The sequence below is a fragment of the Balaenoptera physalus genome (genome assembly GCF_965194825.1).
Source record: "Balaenoptera physalus genome assembly, chromosome: 20".
Lineage (NCBI taxonomy): Eukaryota > Metazoa > Chordata > Mammalia > Artiodactyla > Balaenopteridae > Balaenoptera > Balaenoptera physalus.
The window spans coordinates 64,790,609-64,810,629 of NC_138901.1; the positions used below are offsets into that span (position 1 = coordinate 64,790,609).

The following is a 20,021-nucleotide window of genomic DNA, read 5'->3' on the forward strand; positions in this document are numbered from 1 at the left end:
ACACAGGACGGAAGGACTAGAGAGAAGAGTCCTCCATTTAGGGTCCCTTCCTGCCTTCTTGTTCAAAGAGGTGCAGGTCACTAGCAAGGAGGCCAGGACTTGACCAAGGTGTGAGGCCACCCTAGGCCAAGGAGCGCTCCGTGGGCACCAGGGTCGCCCCCTGGGCGCAGCCTCCAACACGAGAGAGTCACTCAAGAAACATTTAAACGACCGGACCGAAAATCGCCAAGCAAGAGGCTCTCAGAACCGGCGAAGGTGCCGAAGCCATGAGGGTCAGGGGGGCAGAGTTCTCGACGTCACAGCACCAGCCACACACAGGGAGCTTCTCTGCTTTTTGTAAAATGAAAACTTCGGGTTTCTAACCATCAGGGCAGGAGGAGGAAGGCGTGGGGCGAATCACGAGGTTTATGAAGCATGGATGTTGACACGGGGAACAGTTTCCCAACTTGGCCTCCAGCACCAAGAGTTGCAAAGAGAGCTTTGTCACAGCTGCACAAAAATCCAACAGATTCAGGAGTGAGGAAGAAGGATCAAAAAAAGGCAATGCTAAGGTGGCCTGTGAATGCGGCATCCGGAGCCGCCCTCACCCAGCCGTGGCTCAGTGCCCGGGCCCTGGGGAGCTTCTCCCGCTGGCCAGGCCTGAGGGGAAAGGGTAACCTGAGGCAGAAAGCCCAGGAGGCCAAGTGGAGAGCGAGTGGGCAGTGGACTGAAGGACGGGGAAGGCTGTGCTGGGCCCCCCGGGCACCCTCCCGGCTCACCTTGTCACGTCTGGGGCAGAGATCGGGTGGACGTGCTTCATGATGGTCTGGATCCAATTCCGCCGGATTCCAGACGTCATAGCGGAGAGGGTGAAGGCGCCCTCCTTTGTCTAAACGGAAGACGAGGAGTTAGCAGTGACCGGCACCTCCCCACGCCTGAAAAAGGCCCCCGCAGGGAGGCCGGCGGCCAGGTGGCTGTCCCAGGAGTGTGGTATGTGCCCCACTCGGGATGAACAGAGCTGGAGGGCAAAGGAGAGAGCAAAGGAGAGAGCAAAGCCGCGAACACTGTCATGGCAGTGGCTAACCCGGGCCAGTTTTTCCCCAACTGCAGCTGATGCGTGCTCCCAACTAATGCCTTCTCTAACATAATGTGGGCACCAGGATGAGGCCTTCAAGCCAGAAAGAGTTGAGGGAGCAAGAGGGCCAGCCTTAGAGAACATGTACATTATTAAAGGTTTTCAAAGATTGAAAATGTAAAAAAAAAAAAAAAAAAAAAGGGCACCCAGCAGGCCTTTACTGACACTCCCTGTTCTTTAAGGAGCTCACAGACTGGAAGGAAGAACATGCGTGCGGGGAGCAGTGGGAAGGGGCCAGGGCATGGGGGCGCTAGGGAGGGTGGGCAGGTGGATGGGGAAGGGGTGCGTGGCCCAGGTGGAGGGCGTGGGCCTGGGGCGTGCAACCACGCACAACAGGCTCACAGGGTGACCGGGGGCAGCAGTGGCAGGCACGAGGCTCAGCAGTGGCTGGGGCCCGATGGGGGCCGTGTCTGTTGGGCTGAGGAGGGGCAGGGAGACCTGCTGGGTGGCCGGGCTGGTCGTTCAGGTGATGAGAGGGGGCTTCGGAGAGGAGGAGGAGGTGGCGTGCACAGTGCAGCACGGACAGGCTTGCGGGGGGCACCTCAAGGACAATCCCTGGACCACCCCCCCCAACTTGGGTGCGTTGGTGGGATGCCAGTCAAGAGGAAGGACATCACAGGAGGGGCGGCACGGGCAGCGGGTAACGAGTGGCCCTGAGCGGCCCACCGGCTCAGCAGAGCTGAGGAGGGTGGGGACGCGGGCGGTGGCTGCACGGAGTCCTCTCCGCTGCCTCTGAGCCCAGGGGCTCCTGCCTTACAGAAGTGAGGGGGTCAGAACTCCTCAGGCTGCTCAGGCTACTCACAGACGGACCCACGAGACGTCAGCAAAACAGCTGATGGGAAGACACCATTAGCAAGACGAGTTTGGGACGGGAGCTGGCACGGCCAGGGGCCGAAACCAAGAGGGCATCAGGGCGCTGCAGAGCAGAGCACAGCACAGCCCGGGGTGACCTCGGCCCACCCCAGACCCCGCCTGACGCCCCATCTAGACGACAGCCCACCACCCACGTCTCCACTCCTCTCCCCCTCCGGTTCCCCCCAGCGCAGGCCGATGGTGGGGGCGTGGCCTCCGGGCTCCCTGAGGTGCTGGCCCCGTGGCCGCCTCCTGCTCCCGGTGTGCCATTTATGGAGTGTGACCTTGGCCACCTTCTCCCACAACCTCAGCTCTCACCTGCCACGAGCTCTCTCCCGGCCCCAGGCCCACACACTGGCTGCTTGTCTACCGGTCTCAGAGGGCCCATCTCGGCCTCAAATGCACCACGGGCCAGGACCCTGCAGGCTCCACCAAGTCCCGCACACGGCTCGCCGCGCTCTGGGTCTCCAGCCCTCGACCCTGCCCCTCCCTCTCCCGGGCGCCCCGCACTTGCCAGACACCTGGCCTCCCGCCCCTGCTGCCCCACCAGATGCATCTCACAGACGCTCAGCTGCTTCCACGTTCCGGCGCTTTCCACAACTCAGGGCAAGGCTGACTCTCAACTCAGCACTCAGGGCTCCCCCATACCACCCCACCGGCTTCTACACTCAGCCCCCTGGTAGGTGCCACCAGGTCTGGTGGCCAGGCCAGTGACAGCTTTGTCCCTCAAGATCCTAAAGCTCCCTAGTGACCCAGGCCGAGTCCCTCCAGGAAGCCGGCCTCCCGTGCTGGGCTCCATCTCTCCCAACTTAGAACTCCCAGTCCACAGGGCTCATGAGAAAGCCCCAGAACTCATAAGCTCACTGCCCCCCACCCAGGGTAAAGTGACGAGGGGTCAGGCTGGTGGACGACATCAGCCAGGGAGCACAGGTGACTCAGAAACGCCCCATCTGTGACCAGGAGAGTCCCAGGTCACGGCCTCACTGCACAGAAAGTGACCCTAGAACATGATGATGTAACTGCTCAGTGATGGGAGTGGACTCATGCCCCCAGGATGCCCTGCACAGAGAAGCTGCCCTTCAAGATGGGGAGGTGAGGGGCTTCCCTGGTGGCGCAGTGGTTAGAAACCCGCCTGCCAATGCAGGGAACACGGGTTCAAGCCCTGGTCCGGCAAGATCCCACATGCCGCGGAGCAACTAAGCCCGTGCGCCGCAACTACTAAGCCTGCGCTCTAGAGCCCGCGAGCCACAACTACTGAAGCCCGCGCGCCTAGAGCCCGTGCTCCGCAACAAGAAAAGCCACTGCCATGAGAAGCCCGCTTACTGCAACTAGAGAAAGTCCAGGCACAGCAACGCAACCAAAAATAAATTAAAAAAAAAAAAAAAAGATGGGGAGGTGGGGGGGGAGATCAGCGTGCGGCCCACAATGCCAGAACTTGGCACCATCCCCAAATCTGTCCGCAGAGAGGAGGCTAGAGGTCTAGCTCGCTGAGCATGTCTTTTCCTCCTAAAGGGACGAGGGGCAGAAGGGCATCACGGGCCATCAGATCGGCGCCACCTTCAGCTATGACTTGGTGCCCCCACAGATGCCCTACAGCCTGGTGGACTGGGGGCTGGAGTTTTCCTTTTAATCAATTCATTGGCCTTCAGATCTGAACTCACTCCTCTGAGTTTGGTTAATATTAGTCATTGCCACATGCTGCATCTAGGCTGAATCCAGAGATACAGCTGAGTCTCTGGGCCCAAACGCCAGAAGGCGACGCTGCAGGAGTCCCAGCCGGGGAACCCCAGTGTGACAGCTATCAGGCCACTTGGTTCCTACCGCACGCCTAAGGCTCTCATGGGGGAAGAATTAGCTTTCCCCAAAGAGAGGTCTGGCCTTTGCCCTGTGCCCTTGTGATGCACAGTGGGGCTGGCCAGACCAGAAAGACCAGCCATGGAGTGAAGGGCTGGGGCTCTGGCCATGTGACATCAGCCAGGCTCTGGGGGAGAGGGGGCTGGCACTTGCATTTGACCATGTGGACAACAGTTCAGTTGATCAGTTATGAAGCCTCTGTAAAAACTCTGGACACAGAGGCTTGGGCCTGGCACCAGGCCTGAAGCTTGGGCGAGCTTCCCATGTTGGAAGCTCTGTGTGTCATCACACGTCAGCGCCAAGAGGGAAACACGTCCCCAAGGACATGAGAGCTTCGTTTAGGGCCCTCCTGTTCAGTCCAATTCGCCACACGTTGCTTCCTCGGGCTGGTACCAATCTGTATCCCTCTGCTAAAATAAATCTACAATCCTAAGTACGGTGTTTTCCTGTGTTCTGTGCGTCCTTCTGGCAAATTATCAAATGTGAGGGTGGTCTGGGGCACCTTACAGGTCGCATCAGAGTGAGGGCAGACACAGTAGCCAGGGGCCGGTGCCCTCACCACGAGCCCGGCTACCTCTGAGCAGCCCTTGAACCCCGAGCTCTGATGAAATGGCCAGTGAGGACTGTTTCATCTGTCCAATCAGATTATTTTTTTGAGAACGGGGAATGCCTTGCTCGTTGGAGTCCTTCACAAGATTGTGGGGAGAAAGGAGTCCAGTGAGTGGGTAAGTGGATGAATGAAGGACAGAGCAAGTGCATAAAAAAAACCCAGCACCCTGAGAGTTAAGAACTGAACACTTTCACTCTAACTTCCCACATCCCATATCCTTCCAACTGGCCCGAACTCCAGCGTTTAAAAAATGGGAGAAAAAGAAAGAACCTTCAGTAAAGAAAGGCTTTTAGACAGCCTTGAGAGAAAGATGCTAATGTCTTCATTTTTGCTGAGACCACAGACTGCAGGTGGGGTGAGGAGCTCCAGGACAGAGGAAGGGACAGGATGAGGCGCCAGCCGGTCAGGCCCACGGCCCCACCCTCGCACTCAGCCTGCCTGCAAACCCCACCCGGCTCACATGGATCTGGAAGCCATAGTTTCTCTGCACTGGGTACTCCGTGACATCGTAACATGTAGACAAGTCGATCTCCCCATCCAAGTCGGCCGCCTGTGGAGAAAATGAGAGATTTAGAAAGTAAAGGCCAGTGCCCCGTGAGCTGTACGTACGCTCACAGGCAGGGCGCTGCCTACCCCACACCACCTAGAAGCACCCACACCACCATTTTCCACACATCCTGCCAAAGACATCCCATGCCCGTGGTTCTCAAACCTCCTTTACACTCTTAAAAATTGAGGGTGCCAAAGAGCTTTTGTTTATGTGGGTTGTATCTACTGATGATATTTGCCATATTAGAAATTAGAAAAAAAATTGAAAAAAAAATTTATGCATTAAAGTACACAAACCCATTTCATTTTTTAATAAAAAGTATCATTTTAAAAAACCAGCAAGAGGTTTTTGCAACTCTCTTTAATGCTTAACTTCCGAGGACAGCTGGGTTCTCACACCCATCTCTGCACTCAAGTCTGTTTGTTGACATGTTTTTGGTTGAAGCATATGAAGACGGTCTGGCCTCACACAGATACGGGGTTGGAAAAGGGAAGTGAATTTTAACAGTCTTTTCAAATAGACAGTTGTGGCTGTTCTCCTTTGACAAGTGGTAGTTTCTTGAAGGTGACCTGCGAAGGGGATGCTTTCTGTCCTCTGCTGCATTAGAACCCATGGTTCTACACCCTGCTCCTTGAGGGGGTCTTTCACCCACACGTGATCTGGTGACACTGTCTCGTCCTCGGGAAGAGCCCCCAGATACTGAGTTTCCTTGTACAGGAGCAAACACTGCTTTGGTTATTATCACCACCTGTTCAGTCAGGAGAGTCTGTAAGCTTGGGGGAGACTGTCAAGTTAGTGATGGTGAACGCAAGTTTTCCAAAGTTCCAGTTTTGCTTGGAAGCTCAAACTGAATCACTGGAAACAATTCTGTCAGTCGTTTTCCTTGAAGGAAGAGGCTCACTTGGTTCATTTTTAAGAAAACGTCTGCCGAACACCCAAACCGAGTGAGCATTTGTGCGTCGTACATTCACGCAGAGACGGTGGGCCACGAGGAGAGGCGGCTGGCGGGGCAGGCAGTGCAGACAGCAGGCGAGGGCTCCCCACGGGACGGCCGTCATACCTGGGCAAGCAGCAGAAGCAACCTTTGCCAACCTCCCGTTTCACGTCACAGAACATCACCGAAGTGGGTATTCAAGGTTTGGGACTTGATAAAATCAGTACCTTTCCCGTTCTGTTAAGGCCCTTTCTGCAACGTCGCAGCGTGTGGCAGTGAAGGATGCATGGTGGCCAGCCACCTGCGCCGTCAGCGCAAAGGCCAACACAACGGAAAAAGTAAATGGCATCATAGTTTTATGACACTATTTTTGTTATAGAAGAATCCCTGAACGGGTCTCCAGGGGTCCACACACCACACTCTGAGAACAGCCAAACACCCATGCTCCTGTGGTCCCTGACTCCAGGCTCCCCCAGAGACCCACCACCCACACTGCTCTGCATTAGCCCTTGTGTCACTAACGTCTTTCCACTGCAGTCCAGACAGAACTTAGTGTCAGGGTATATAACCAGCCCCTAGTGTTAGACATTTAGGTTCTTTCAGATCTCATGCTGTTATAGAAGTGCAGGAACCACTAACACGGAACACATCTCTTTCTTCACATGTGGGAGTACATCTGAAGGATTTCTGGAGTGGAATGCAAGGGAAAAGGTGCAGAAACAGACTGCCAAATTGCTCAAAATAGATGATTTTTTTGTAGGTGAAGAAAAACAAAGCCCCTTCTGTTTGGTGTTCGACCGTGGAATCAGGACTCTCAACCAGGCTGGCCAAGTTCACCTGCCACATCCCATCCTTGTCCAGAAAACAAGGGACAAGATTTAGTTCAGTTCTTTAAAGACTCAATTCACCACAAAATCTCCGTCTAGAAAGCACAAAACTGCTCATCCTGAGTTTTCAAACAAGACGTCTTTCAGTGTTCTTCAAAGAACAGAGACAAGAGAAGCCACTGAAACCCCCGTACCCGGGTGCCGAAAGCAGGGCCTGGAGAGCCCACTCTCCAGCAGGAACCAGCTCCGGGAACGTCAGACTCCTCTGCAGATCTGGACTGGGCCACCCGTCCACCCGAAGGGGACTTGGGCCCAGGAACAGCAGTGCCACCTGGACCTCCCCTGTCCCTACAGAGGAACGGAGCTGAGACACTCACCTCCTCAGCCACCGAGTCCCTGTAGAACCTCAGGCTTTGATCAGCAAGGACAAACCAGTGTTTCTTCCACTGAAAGAGAAGGGAAAACCAAGACTCAACTCGCACACTTCCCGCTCTGAGGTACCCCACAGCCAGGGTCCTGGGGCACCTCAATGGGTACAGGTAACGCAGAGGGCAGGTGGCCCCTCCCGCTGGGGGCAGACGCACACAGGACTCCGCTCGGGCCATGGGCAGCCACGTGCGCACAACCTCTCCCCGGCGACAAGGCGGTGCGGACAGCTGCCGTGGGCCCCGGGCTGCCTGTGCTCTGCCCGCAGAGGCGTGGCTGCTGAGCGGGGCTGCAGCTCCAGAGGCTGCAGATGGCGGCTGGGCCCCCAGAGCCAAAAGGAGGCCACCTGCAAGCCATGGCCACCCCCTGGCTAACCAGAGGGGCGCCCACCTGCCGCCGGCAGGAGCAACCCAACCAGCCGGACTCCCAAATCTTCACCGTGAGGAGCAAGGAGGGGCTCGAGTCTCCAGGCAGGGCCGAGGGGATTGATGTGGAAGAGAGAGAAGAAGAGGGCATTCGGACACGGTCGCTCAGGAAGCAGGGAGGGGAATCTACGGGCCTCTCGGTGGGACCCGCAGGCTCCTCTTCCTGCCTCCTGGGAGGCCTGGCCTCCACCCCAGCAGCCACGAATGGCTCGATCTTCCTGCTCAAGTCCACTGCTCCCCGCAGGGCTGCGGCTGCACCCTGGCCACTGGCTGCCACCCCACAACCGGAAGGCCCTTCTGTCCTGGGGAAGCCTGGGCTCTCAGGAAACTTCTGGGAAAGGTCACCAGGTGGGGAGCCAGTGCTGTAGCATGTCCCCAGGCCTGATGCTGAGACCCCGTCGGGAGCAGGAGAACAGTCCCTGCGCTGGCAGTGGGCAGGCCGGCGGCCTCCACACCCCACTGCACCCCCAGTTCTGAGGAGACGCGGTCTCGGCCACGACCCTGGTTCCCAAGACGAGGGGGTGTGCTGGAGGCGGGGGACAGGGCTGGCGCTCACACACCCGCAGGGACGAGGCCAGCTGAACCTCACGCCTGCTCCCCGGCGCCTCAGGGACCACAGCAGCTCTGGCCACTCACCTGGCCATCCTCATACTGCCTGGTCAGCCAGCCTTTCTTGAAGTTCAGCAGGTCGGGCTAAGGAAGGAAGAAAAAAGAACAGCTGAGAGGAAAGCAGCAGTGTCCCGGTTCTGGGTAAAGGGTGACCGAGAAGGCAGGTGTCTCTTCCCCAGATGAGGGGGCCCCGGAAAGGGGCTTATCCACCTGCCAGAGGAGCCCCTGTGGCCCTTCGCCCTGGCAGGGGCTGCCAGAGCTGCTCCCTGGACGCGCGTCTTCGAGGAGAGCGAGGCCGGGCACGGGGAGCAGGCGCGGCCCCCTCACCCCGTGAGCAGCACAGTGGGGCCGCCCGGAAGGCAGAGAAGAACGGCCCAGACAGAGGCACCCGGCATTTCGCGTGGAGGGAAGATGTGCAGCGACGGCTGAAAGGAGAGCGGAGAAGTTCTCGCAGAGGCCACAGAAAGACTGAGCGCAGAGGCCACGCCCGGTGTGAAGCAAGACGCAGCAGCAAGCCTGCCAAGACCCTCAGGCCACTGACCTGCCAAGATGAGTCTGAGTCTCCGTTTCCCTACAAGCAGCAGAACCAGGACCGCAGGCACTGAACAGGGCGCTGTCCCTGCGGTTCCCTCTGGCCCCTGTACGCCAGAGCCTGAGGAGCAGCCTGAGGGCACCTTGAGGGCCGCAGGCAGGCAGCCCCCTGGGCCTGGCTTGTGTCACACATCGGGGCGCAGGCAGGCCAGTGTGAAAAGAGACGTGGCCCACTGCTCCCCTCAGCCCATGTGCTCTTCTACAGCCATCACGACCAGAACGGGGCTGTGACGTCTTGTTATATTCCAAGGACCCGAGAAGGGTTCAAGAGAACACATGCCACGTAGCGGGACACCCATGAGCCACACGTGTCCTGGAGCCTCTGCTCCAAACCAGCGAGCAAAACCCAGACTCCAGGCAAGAAAGCCCCCGCCCTGGCCCCACGGCTCCAAGTCAGGTTGCCGCTGGGGGCCCCAGGCCTGGGAGGGGCGGCATTAGCCCCAGGCTCCTCGGAAGGCTGAGGACAAAGCAGAGAAGGGCCCACACGAGCAGCTGTCCTCACTCCTGGGACGCTGGCTTGCCACTCGGGGCTCTCCGAGGGAGCGACGGTCCCGCTCGACCCGCCTGACCACTCCCTACCTGCACCCGATGGCCACGGCTCCCATGCCCTGGAGCAAAAGCTGGGCTCCCTCCGTGGTGACCCCACGAACAAGACAAGTGCCCAGCAAGAGGGGGGGGGTTCCGACTCCAAAATGTCACAGAAACAAACACCCAAAAGAAGAAGAACGGAGGTTCGTCCTGTGGCCCTGATTCCCCGGAGCCAGAATTCCACTGCTCCGGCCGGATGGCCTCCTCCGCTGGGGACCTCAGAGCTCAGGATGCCCACGCAGCCCAGAGAAGGGACAGAAACACGGCACCTGCTTCCCACGCACGGCCGTGAGGGCCCGTGCACAGAAGGGACGCCAGCGCGGAGGCACAGGCAGCAGCAGCGAAGAGCCCAGGGGGCAGAAGCAGCAGGAAGGGCATCCGCAGGCCTCGGAGCGCGGGCGCCCGGGCTCACCGTCAGGGAGGGCTCCGTGGACCTCCTGTCCAGTGACTTGGCTCTTCGCTGTGGAGACAGGGGGGAGGCCGAGGCGTCCGGGAGAGGAGCTTCGCTGGGGAGGTCCTGTGGCAGAGAGCAGCCCCGTCAGCGCCAGCCAGCCCCTGGGCAGCCGGAGCCGCGGGAGGGCCGGGCTGCGGGGCCACGTTCTGGACGAGGAGCGGGCGCTCTGCCGTCTGGGCCCCCTCAGCACCTCTGCCCGTGCGAACAGGACCTGCGCCCAGACTCCCAGTCCCACGCCTCCAGCTGCCCGCGGCTGGGGCCGAGCCGCCCTGGTGGGAGAGCAGCCTTTTCTTGCAGACGCACCAGCCACCTGGCTCTCCTGGCCCCCGTCCTCCCCCGGCCTCGTGGGGTCACAGAGAGAAGACGCTGGGCTCTGCACAGTGAGCACTAGGGCCCCTCTGAGCCCAGAGAGAACAGGAGGAAGACGGAGGGCAGACTCAGGGGGGCCACGAGAGGCGGGTGGCCCAGGAGAGGTGGGTTTCAGAAGCGGAATCCACCTTGGGGACTGAGCAGAGAGAAACTGGGGCTGTGGCCACCGCCCGAAAGAGAGAGGAAGGAAAGTATTCAGCCTCGCGGCCCGACTGCCTCAGAGAGGAAGAGACTGGCTCTGGTTACGACCTGGGACCAAAAAAAAGCTCACGAGAGCAGCTTTCAGCAGAGACGGACGGAGCTCCGAGAGGAAGACGCAGAAGACAGGCCTCACCCTCAAGACGTCCACTCAGTGGGGAAGGAGATGAGAGACCCGAGAGACAACCAGGAGATGCGAGCGGGAGACCGGGCAGAAGAGCGTCCAGGTGTGAGTGGGGCCTCGGGGGGTGTGGGGGCCGTGTGCTGACCTTGCCCCCGCCGCCCCGCTCGGCCTCGCTGCCGCCCCGGAGCCCGAACGCTCACCCGCTTCCGGGGGAAGGCCCTCTTCTCGCTCCGGCCCTGGCGAGTGTCACTTGACAGCGAGGGCCCGGCTGACGCGTTGGTCTCCATGTGCTCTGCCTTCTCGATGTCCAAGGCCTCAAATTTCTCTATTACCTGGGACCTCCTGCAAGAGAGAGCATGAGGCGGCTGAGTGGGAGACAGGGTCCCCCAGAGCCCGAGGGGATGTGGTCCGGAGTCTCAGAGGGGCTCCCGCAGCCAACACCCCACGCCTGGCTCACCCCAGCTTCCGGGCTGCCCTCGCGCAGGGCCCCGGCGGTGCACACCGCTCGCTCAGCCAGCTCGCCTCGGACACCCCTGCTCCCTCTCCCACCTCCGCTGAGGGGGGGCTGTGCGGGGGCTGGCAGCAGCTCACGGGCAAGGCCCTTCCCTTCCGCCAGACGCTTCCTTGCCCTCTGCCTCCCAGCCCCCACACTGGAGTCCCCGCACGCCCTGTCGTGCTAACAAACTCGGCAGTCACACGCTCAGCGCTCGGCACCCTCTCCGGAGCCAGACGGATGAGAAGGCAGCCAGCACCTCGGAAGGCACGCCCGTCCTCATCACACTCCTCAGCAGATCTGATGCGGCCCCCACCCCAGAGCATCCAAAATTTAGCAAGAAAAAGACCCACGAATTAACATTGTTTCTGCCAACAGTAAAAAGAATCAAAACCCAAATTAAAAACAAAGCAAGTTGATTTCGTGTGAAAGGGTGGGCGGCATCGTCAGGCCATCTACGGCTGGAGACGGAGCTGAGATGGGAGCGAAGCAGGCGGAGGAGGGGCGAGTAACGTCACACAGCGACACAGCAGGAGGAGGTGGAGAGGGGCAAGACCTGAAAGAAAATAAGGCTGGAGAATGAATAAACAGAAAAGGACTGCTTGTAAAAATCAAATCATGGTAAATCAAAATTATCCAAAGAATTAAAGAAGCAAAAACCCGAGGTGATCACTGAGGAGCGCGACCAGTGAGGAGTTGCGAGCGGCCGCATGGGGGACACGCCCTCGGGGGCTGCCCGCGTGTCTCCGGCCAGAGGCCTGTCCTCCCAGAGACGCCCAGGCAGGCGCCCCGAGATCGCCTCACACGGAGGGCTGTCCTTGCATCGGGACGAGCAGCAGAGTCGAGGGCAGCTAGTGAAGGGCCGCTGGGCCCAGAAGCCTAAAGTCTAACTCCATGAGGAAGGGGGGGAACCGGCCCCCATCCTGAGGCCCCGGAGGCCAGCTTGCCCTCGGGAGGCGCACAGTACAGGTGGCTCTCAGGGCTTCTTCCTCAGGAGGGCAGAACTCCCGGGGACCCAGCTCCCTGTGAAGCCAGGGCCTGCGGCGCTCTCAGCTCCCGCGGAGTCTCCTCCAGGGACAGAGCTGTCCCCAGGCAGCCTGCGGGGCCAGCAGCGGTGTGGCCGAGGGGGCAGCAGGGGAGCGAGCGAGCGCGGGAAGCCGGGGCGGCGGGAGGGCCTGGGAACCACGAGGGGCTCTCGCGGGTGCTCGGGCTGGCCGGGCGGCTGAGGTGGCCTGTCCCCAACCGACCTGCTGGGTTTAGAGGACACTCCAGGCCCGCTCACAGGCCTTGGTGCCGCCACATGCAGAACGAGAGCTCTTCCAACTGACCCCGGGACCAGAAAGCCCCAGGAAGGCCTTGAGGAGCAGCGCCCGGCGAGTCACAGGCGAATCGCATGCTGCGAGCCGGCCATGGCTGCGAGGGGGTCAGAGGAGCGGAGAGGGCGGCGGCACCTGCCAGGGAGTCAGCCATGGTTGGCTCTACCAAGTGGGGCCTTTGAAACTTGGGTCCACTGAAGCCCTGCAGGTGTGACAGCAAGGGCCTCCCAGGTGGGCCGGTGACGGGACAGAACCTGACCTCTCCAGGCTCCCAGCCAAGGCGCAGGCAGGACCGCGGGCAGCTGGTTCTGGGGTCAGTCACCAGCAGTTCAACCAGGGCCATGGCCCCCCACGCTCAGTCGGCAGCAGCTCGCCATCCGAGAAGGATTACTTCCGGGCCAGGGCTTGTCAGGAAACCCACCCCTGAGGTCCCCCAGTCGGGCTCCCGGGCAGCTGCCACTCTGGGTAGCTGTGGCCAGCGTCCTGCCAACATGGGGCTCTGTTCTACACCACCAGAGACAGGAATCCAATCCAGCACTGGGAGGGGCGGCTACTCAGGACCAGAAAGCAGGCCTCGGAGAGTGACAGCAGCCAGTCAGATGTCATGAGGGTCAGTAAGAAAGTGACGTGACAGTGTTAGGATGCAGCGCAGAGGGGCCCCAGGGCAGTCTGCACCAGGTGAAAGCACATCCTCCACGGTAGCAAAGAGCAGGCGGAAGCAAAGCCCCAGAGATGCCGTGTAGCCTGGGCCGCTAGCTGAGAGGGAACTCCAAGCCAAGCAGGTGCGCTGAATGTTAATTCTTTGGTCCCCGCCAAACCAGGGTGTGGCTGCCCGTTCAGGGGCCTCCAGGATGCAGCAAGAAGCCCACCCCCCCCTGCCCGGCCCACTGGCCGCCTACATCTGGCAAGTCCGTTGTTCGCTTATACTTCTGGCAAGTCCATTCACTTATACTTAAGAGCGCTAAGGACAGCCTCGGCCCTGTCCCGGGTCCACCCTGGGAGCAGGGCCCTCCCGTTCCCAGGTCCGGCCTGGGGTTTCTGTCACGGCTCTGCTGTCCCAGGCAGTTCCCGTGAGGAGTCGCCCTGCTTCTGCGCCCCCGTCTCTGCCCCTGCATACCAGGGTGGTCACACACCTCTCCAGGGTACTAATGAACCAGGCGGACAGACACTGGAGGGCGCCCCCCAGGACAGGTCAGCTTCCCCCTCCCCAGCACGGAGGCACCTCCTGTTTCCTTCACTCTCTTCCTAGTGCTGGAGGGGACATTTGGGAGAGCAGGTGGGTGGTAAGAAGCAAGGGAGCAGGAGAGCAAAGCAACCGGCTCCCAGCCAACCCCGCGAGGGGGAGCCCAGGGCCACCTCGTCTGTCCGCATAGCTCGCCCCAACTCTGAGCTGGGCTTGGAGAGGGAGGGCGGCAGCAGGACACTCCACAGACACTTGTGGAACTTGGGTCTGAACCTCTTTCTTAGAAAGCAACTTCTTTGGAAACGTAATGAAAACTATGGATTTTCCTTTCCCAGAACGTGAATCGTTTCGAGAGGTTCACATCCCGCCAGCAGCCCACGCAGCTGGGTGAGAGCCCTGTCGCTGGGCAGACGCTCCATTTACAGACTCAGGGGTGGAAGCTCCTACCGGAAGGGGCACTGGGGCGCTCTGGTCCGGGCCTGGGCCTGGAGGTCTCCGAGACGGAACCATGCAAGATCTTGCCCCCCCCGCCTCCGGGGGAACGAGGGAAGGGCCCTCCTACCCTCAGACCACAGTCAAGTCCCACACCTCCATCAGCCCTGGCCCATCTCCGAACCCTGTCTCTCCCCAGGTGTGTGTGTGTGTGTGTGTGTGTGTGTGTGTGTGTGTGTGTGTGTGTGTGTGTGTGTGTGTGTGTGTGTGTGTGTGTGTGTGTGTGTGTGTGTGTGTGTGTGTGTGTGTGTGTGTGTGTGTGTGTGTGTGTGTGTGTGTGTGTGTGTGTGTGTCCTTCGAGGAAACGTGTAACAAAGTGTGCGAGAGGGTGTACGAGAATGTGACAGAATGCACGAGTACGTGAGGGTGCACAGGTGGGTGTGTGTCTAAGACAATGTGAGTGTGCACGGCAGGGGCTGCAAGGGTGGGAGAGTGTGTGCACCCACATTTGCGAGCACACGGCCCTCCAGTCGCCCCCCCCACCCCCCTTACCTCCGCTCGTTGCCAAACAGACGGGCCACCTCTTCCCTCCCAGGGCTTCGGGCCCGGGTCCTACGCTCCAGCCGCCTTCTCTCCACCTGGAAAGCTTCTCGGTGGCTGATCCTGATGGCCTTAGGGACGTCGGCCAGGGTGGCATACTGCCTGCTGGCTTTAAAGGCAGAGGCGCGCCCCGGTCTCTCTGCACCCCGCCCCCCAGCGCTGCCGGAGTCCACGTGGGCAGGGGGCCGGTGGGCTGTGTCCAGGGAGCTGAAGGAGCCACTGCAGACGGTTCGGCCAGAGGGCTGAGGACCTGGGGGAGGAAGGGGGCGGCCAAGCTCCCTGGAGGGCGGGCCGGAGCCACTGTACCTGTTGGGGGGGGTGCCGGGGCTGGGTGGGGAGAGCGGCGGCGGCAGCTGCTCCTCGGCCTTCACGTCCTGCTTGGTCTTCTCCAGCGAGAAGTAGCCGCTCTCCACCCGGACTTTGCGGCCACAGTCCGCACGCTCACTGCCTGTGGTGCCCTCCTCTGCAAGAGGGGACAGGAGACACGCTGGGCTGGCTACCCCCTCTGGTCGGGGACTTTTCAAGAAGGCACGCGGACCCCAACAGGCCACCTCTCTACCTCCCACCTCCAGAGGCTGGCGTGGCCACCCCAGGGCAGAGCCCCAGGAGAGGAACTTATCCTTATCTGCCTCTCCCTACCGGGCTGCCCCGACAGACTGTCAGGGGGTCCCTGAGCTTCTAGTCTGGGGGCTCCGCTGGGAGAGCACGATTCTCCCAGGAGAGACGTCCCACCAACAACTACTTCCTACCGAACATCAAGGAGGAATCCAAGGGCCAACTAGCCATGCAACCTTTTAGTACATTTCTGGAGGGACGGGCAGAGAAGCACCTTGGTAGGAGTGAGAGGAGTGACCGGTTCTGGATGTGGATGGGTGTGTGTTGCCTGCGGAGGACTGAGGGACCTTCTGCCCAGAGCCTGTACAAGATGCATTTCACCTGAACGAGCTGGGTCCCAACTGTCCATGCGCCTCTAGTGGCCTGGACAGGTGTAAAGGGCAAAGCCAGCTTGTCTTGCGCAGAGCCCGCTCGGGCCTGGACGAGCGAGGCTGAGGCTGCCGCCCCGCTTCTGCTCAGGCAACTCCAAGTGCTAGGTGGAGAAGGGCAGTCATGCCAACCATTTCCTCCCCAGCACCCTCTTTCCCTGCTTCACCCAGGCGCCCGAGCAGGACGAGACAGCCCTCACTGCTGCTGCTCTCAGGACACAGTGGGCTTCCAGAGACGAAGCAGCCACAAGACACAGGAACCAGAGGCCCCCTTGTACACAGACCTCGTTACAGAGCATCCTGATTCTCACGACACCTGCCTAGGGCTCACAGGTAGGACTAAAAGAGCTACAGGGGAGGGGCAGGGCAATGGCCGGAGGCCAGCGACCCGGGTCCCACACCAGGCCCGGCCCGGCCCGGGGCTGACGGACACAAGGTGAGGGAGCCTGAGGCCCGGGGCTCACGATCGGCTCAGAGGCCCCGAGTCCCAGAACCAGCTCTGTCGGGAGGCCCGTTCTAGTGCTTCAAGCTGGGGCACCAGGACAGGTGGGCACGAGGGCCGGCCCGGCCACCACTTACCATCTCTGCTCTCCAGCCCTGGCTCCCTCAGGGTGCCGGCCACAGGAGGCTGGCTCTGGCTGGGACTCTGAGCCGGACTCGGGCTGCTCCCGTCGGGCTGGTCCTTGGCCCTCATTTCTTCCTGCCAGAGGGTGGACTTGGTGGTGGGCACCTTCTCGGCACTGGGGATGCTGCTGCTGCTGCTGGTGACAGCCACCTTGGCCGGCCCTGGCTCCTGCAGGGGAGAACGGTGTCCGTGCGGGCCTGGGAGCACACGGTCTGAGCTGCCCGGGGGCCTGGCTACCAAGGTCAACTACACCGTGTCAGAGGCCCAGAATGCCGGAACGGAAGGCTCAGAACACATGTCCTGGTTGGGCTGGAAGCTTTTTCTCTTCTGCAGCCCCAGCCAGCACCCCAGGTGGGAACCCAGGCCAGAGCTGGTGCTGCCCCGAGGGAAAAGCATTTGTGCGAGAGGTACTTTGCCAGACACAGAATCCAAGGCCAGAGCACACAAAGGACCGTAACTCCACACTGCAAGCCTAGAGCCCAGACAGGGCAGGGCTGGGACCCCCGCCACCCTGCGGCACCTGCTCAGGCCCTTGGCCCGAGTCCCTGCCCACCCAGGGCACTGGGGTGCCTGCTGCTGAGGGGCTGCCAGCAGGATGGCTCTGGGCGCCCCCAGAAATGAGGCACATCTCAGCTGTCTTTCCCCAAAACACAGAGACCGCCTGCTGGGCTCTCGGGGCGCCGCACCCTCCAGCCTTCACCAACCACCCCGCAGGGGAGGCTGCCTGGGCTGAGAGGAGGCGACAGCCCACGCTCGCCCGGCCAGTAAGAGGCAGAGTGGGGCTGTGAGCACTTTCCACCACCAGGCACCCCAGGAGCAGGAGAAAGGCCCAAGAGGGGGCTTCACGTTGGACGGGCACCCCTGAGGAGCCACCAAGGAGCCCAGGCACCCTGTGTCCCAAAGTGAGAGACAGGCATTTCACCAGGTCCAAAGTTTCCTTAGCTCTGCAAGGATCTCAGGCCTCCTGGGATGGGATAAAGCCAGGATGACTCTTCCCACAGACCCAGGACACACCTGACCACCCATTCAGGCAGACCTGACTCCCCAGCTGGAGACTCCCGAGAGCTCTGACCCACCATGGAAGAAGTGGACTTCCTGGAAGAACATGGCGTGGTTTCTGACAGTTTCCTGAGACTAAAACAGAACCAGTTCCAATGACCCGAGGAAGCCTGGCCCTGGGGCCCCTGCTCCACACCCCAGCAGCCACGCTTTCCTAAGCAGAAGCCCCTCTGGGTGCCGCTGCCCTGCCCCCTCCCAACAACCTGAGGCCTGTGCTCAGAGGCCGGGCGTGGCTCTGCCGGGCCCAGGGTGGCGCTGAGATTCCTCCTGCAGAGCTGGGCGGGGGTGACCTGAAGACCTTGCTTGGTGAATCTGTCCCCTCTGTGGAGGGGAGGCTGGACCAAGGGAGACAGGCCGCCACAAAGGGTCGAGGGGGAGGGGCGGCGCTATGCCCATGATGAAAGGGCCTTCCTGCCGGTGCTCTCAGCCCCACGCCATGAGTGTAGTACCCTGGCACATGCATACCCCTCTCTGATGCCCGGGGTGAGCCCAGCACTGGGTAGGGGGTGGGCTTGCAAGGATCCCCAAGAGGCAGAGGAAATTCCAGGCCTGACACGCAAGGGGCAGTGACTGGGAGCTTAGGGAACACGTTTCCCAGCACCAAGCGCTCCCAGACCTGCCTCCTGGGCCTGGGCCCCCAACCTGCGCAGGGCTGGTTGCACCCACAGATCCCTCCCCAGGCTCCCACTTTTGGGGACTCATCCCAGAGAACAAGGGCCCTGGGGTTCTCTGGACGGCGGCCAAGGTCCACAGGGAGCTCTTTTTCTCCTTTTGGTAGCCCTGCTTTCTCCAGCCTCTATGCCAAGCCTCACCGAGTCAGCAGGGACAGGAGGGCAGTCTGGCAGCAGGAACAAAGCCACCGTGGCTTGCAGGAGAGGGGCTGGTTTCTAAGTAAAGTTGCTTCTCTCCAGAGCAGCTGGGTGGACAGCACACTTCGCAGGGGCCGGGCCAGGGCCACATGGCACCAGCCCCACTCCCTATGCTGTCACCATCGTGGGAGGGAGGGTGCCGGGGCTCACACCAACACAGACCCCTGGTGCCTGTGCGAGAGGAAGGAGGGGAAGCCCAGGCTCCCAGGTGGTGTCTCTGTGTGGCCGGGACAGCTGCACGCCCAGGGCTGTCAGTGCCATAATAAAGTCTGTGCTGTCTGGCTGCTCAGAAAGGGTTTTCAAAGCAGAGACGAAAGAGGAAGCAGGGCAGGAAGGCAGGCCCCAGTCAAGGGGCCTCTGAAGCCTCCACATGCTAAGCTGGCCCCTCTGGAGGGGGTTTCACAGAAAGCCTTGCTTGCTACCTCCGGGGCATGGAAACTGAGCAGGGACCCAGTGAGAAGGAGGGTCCTGACCCGGAGTGGGTACGGCAGCAAGCACCCAAGTGGGAAACAAGATACCTGAGAAGAGGTGGCAGCTGACAACACACGTGTGGGCCTGAGGTGGGCGGGGCCCTGGACCTGATGTGGGGCCTCACTCACGGAGAAAGGTCTGCTGTTTTATGGGTCTTTGAAGAAAGGCCAAGAAGCAAGGGCCAAGAGCCTGAGCAGGTAGGGAGACAGAGGATCCAGCCTCCCACGGCTCTGCCCAATGATCCAAGCCCCTGGCCTGCACACGGGGCTGGGAGACACATGGCCCCTGGCCTCACCCAAGTCCCAGCTCTGGGCTTTGGGGAGAGGGAGGTAAGGGCCACCGGTCACACCCTGAGTGGATGATCACTCCTCCTCTCTAGGCACCTCGTTACCAGGAAGTCTTCCCTCAAACAGGCTGAGCAAGAAGCAGCTCCTGGGAGCCTGTGCCTCTCAGGCTCCAGCTTCGGAGACTCTGGTCAGGGCCAGCCTGTCTCCCCCACCGCCCTGGGCTCTGCTGGGACCCCCACCCCCGGCAGAGAGGATGTCTGCTCTCCCCCACAGCCCAGTCCTCATCCCCCCTCATGTCTGAGGGGTGCCTGTGCCCTCCAAGGCCCCAACTCCCAAATGCCTGAACGCCCTCCTCGAAACAGGACGCTGGGCTCCCCTGCCCGCCTGAGTTCCTAGAGCGTGGGGTGGAGCAAAGGGACACCTCCAGCCCCCAGCTGGTTTGATCCCAAACTCCGGGGCCATGAGAAAAAGGCTAGGTATGGGGTCTTGGGTTCTTGTCTCTACGGGGGCCCCTAAGGCATTAGGCTTTCCCCACAGCTCCATCTTGAGCTGCCGAGGGGAAGCCTGCTCAGAGACCCTCCCCCGCACCCCGGACCCAAGTCTCCTCTGGACAGGCCCCACAGCCCTCCACGAGACTGACTGACAGGGGACTGTCCCTGATGAAGGCTCACAGCTTCCAGAAATCAGCAGCCTTGAACGGGATGCTCAGGGGAGCCAGGGCAGAAGGAAGAGAGACCCTGCCAAAGGCCGAGCAGAGGAGGCTGGGACCTCAGTACCCTGGGCTCTAAGAGACCCTCGGGGAAGTGGGTGATCTCCCCACCCTGCAATCACATGGCTCCTACTACCAACCCAAAATGTGAAGCAGCATCTGGGGGGAGAAGATGTCACAGGGGAAGGGAAAACTGGGAAGCAGGGACACAACAAAATTCCCCGGCCTGGTTGAAAGGGCCTTCTGTATGTGTATTTGCCTTATTTGGAGGCAGGAGCTCTGCTCCAACACTGTTTCCAAGGCATCGCTATGGAAACGCAATGGAACTCTAAACACCCTTATTCCGCCTGGGGTTTTCTCTCAAATCAGGAAGCTTTGGGGGATTTGCCTGTGTGTCTGCTGTTCCCCAGCAGGAAGCTCCACTTTCCGTCTCTAGGAATGAGTGCAATTCCATTTTGCCGACTTCCTG

At 60.8% G+C, this 20,021-nt stretch overlaps 1 protein-coding gene across 10 annotated transcripts in view; it reads right to left on the bottom strand.

Moving 5' to 3' along the window:
* Window positions 1–20,021, bottom strand: part of MPRIP (myosin phosphatase Rho interacting protein) — a 127,971-nt gene that overhangs the window by 22,858 nt on the left and 85,092 nt on the right. For 7 of the 10 annotated variants that reach the window (XM_082442853.1, XM_082442850.1, XM_082442851.1 and 4 more), the window contains 8 exons: window positions 16,112–16,325; window positions 14,856–15,012; window positions 10,726–10,867; window positions 9,793–9,897; window positions 8,229–8,285; window positions 7,119–7,187; window positions 4,891–4,980; window positions 759–868 (listed from right to left, as the gene is read on the bottom strand). In XM_082442853.1, the coding sequence (XP_082298979.1) occupies window positions 759–868; window positions 4,891–4,980; window positions 7,119–7,187; window positions 8,229–8,285; window positions 9,793–9,897; window positions 10,726–10,867; window positions 14,856–15,012; window positions 16,112–16,325 (944 nt within the window). Of the gene's footprint in view, window positions 1–758; window positions 869–4,890; window positions 4,981–7,118; window positions 7,188–8,228; window positions 8,286–9,792; window positions 9,898–10,725; window positions 10,868–10,982; window positions 11,575–14,501; window positions 15,013–16,111; window positions 16,326–20,021 lie in introns of those variants that run through there. The other 3 variants (XM_082442847.1, XM_082442852.1, XM_082442855.1) reach the window with 3 other exon arrangements.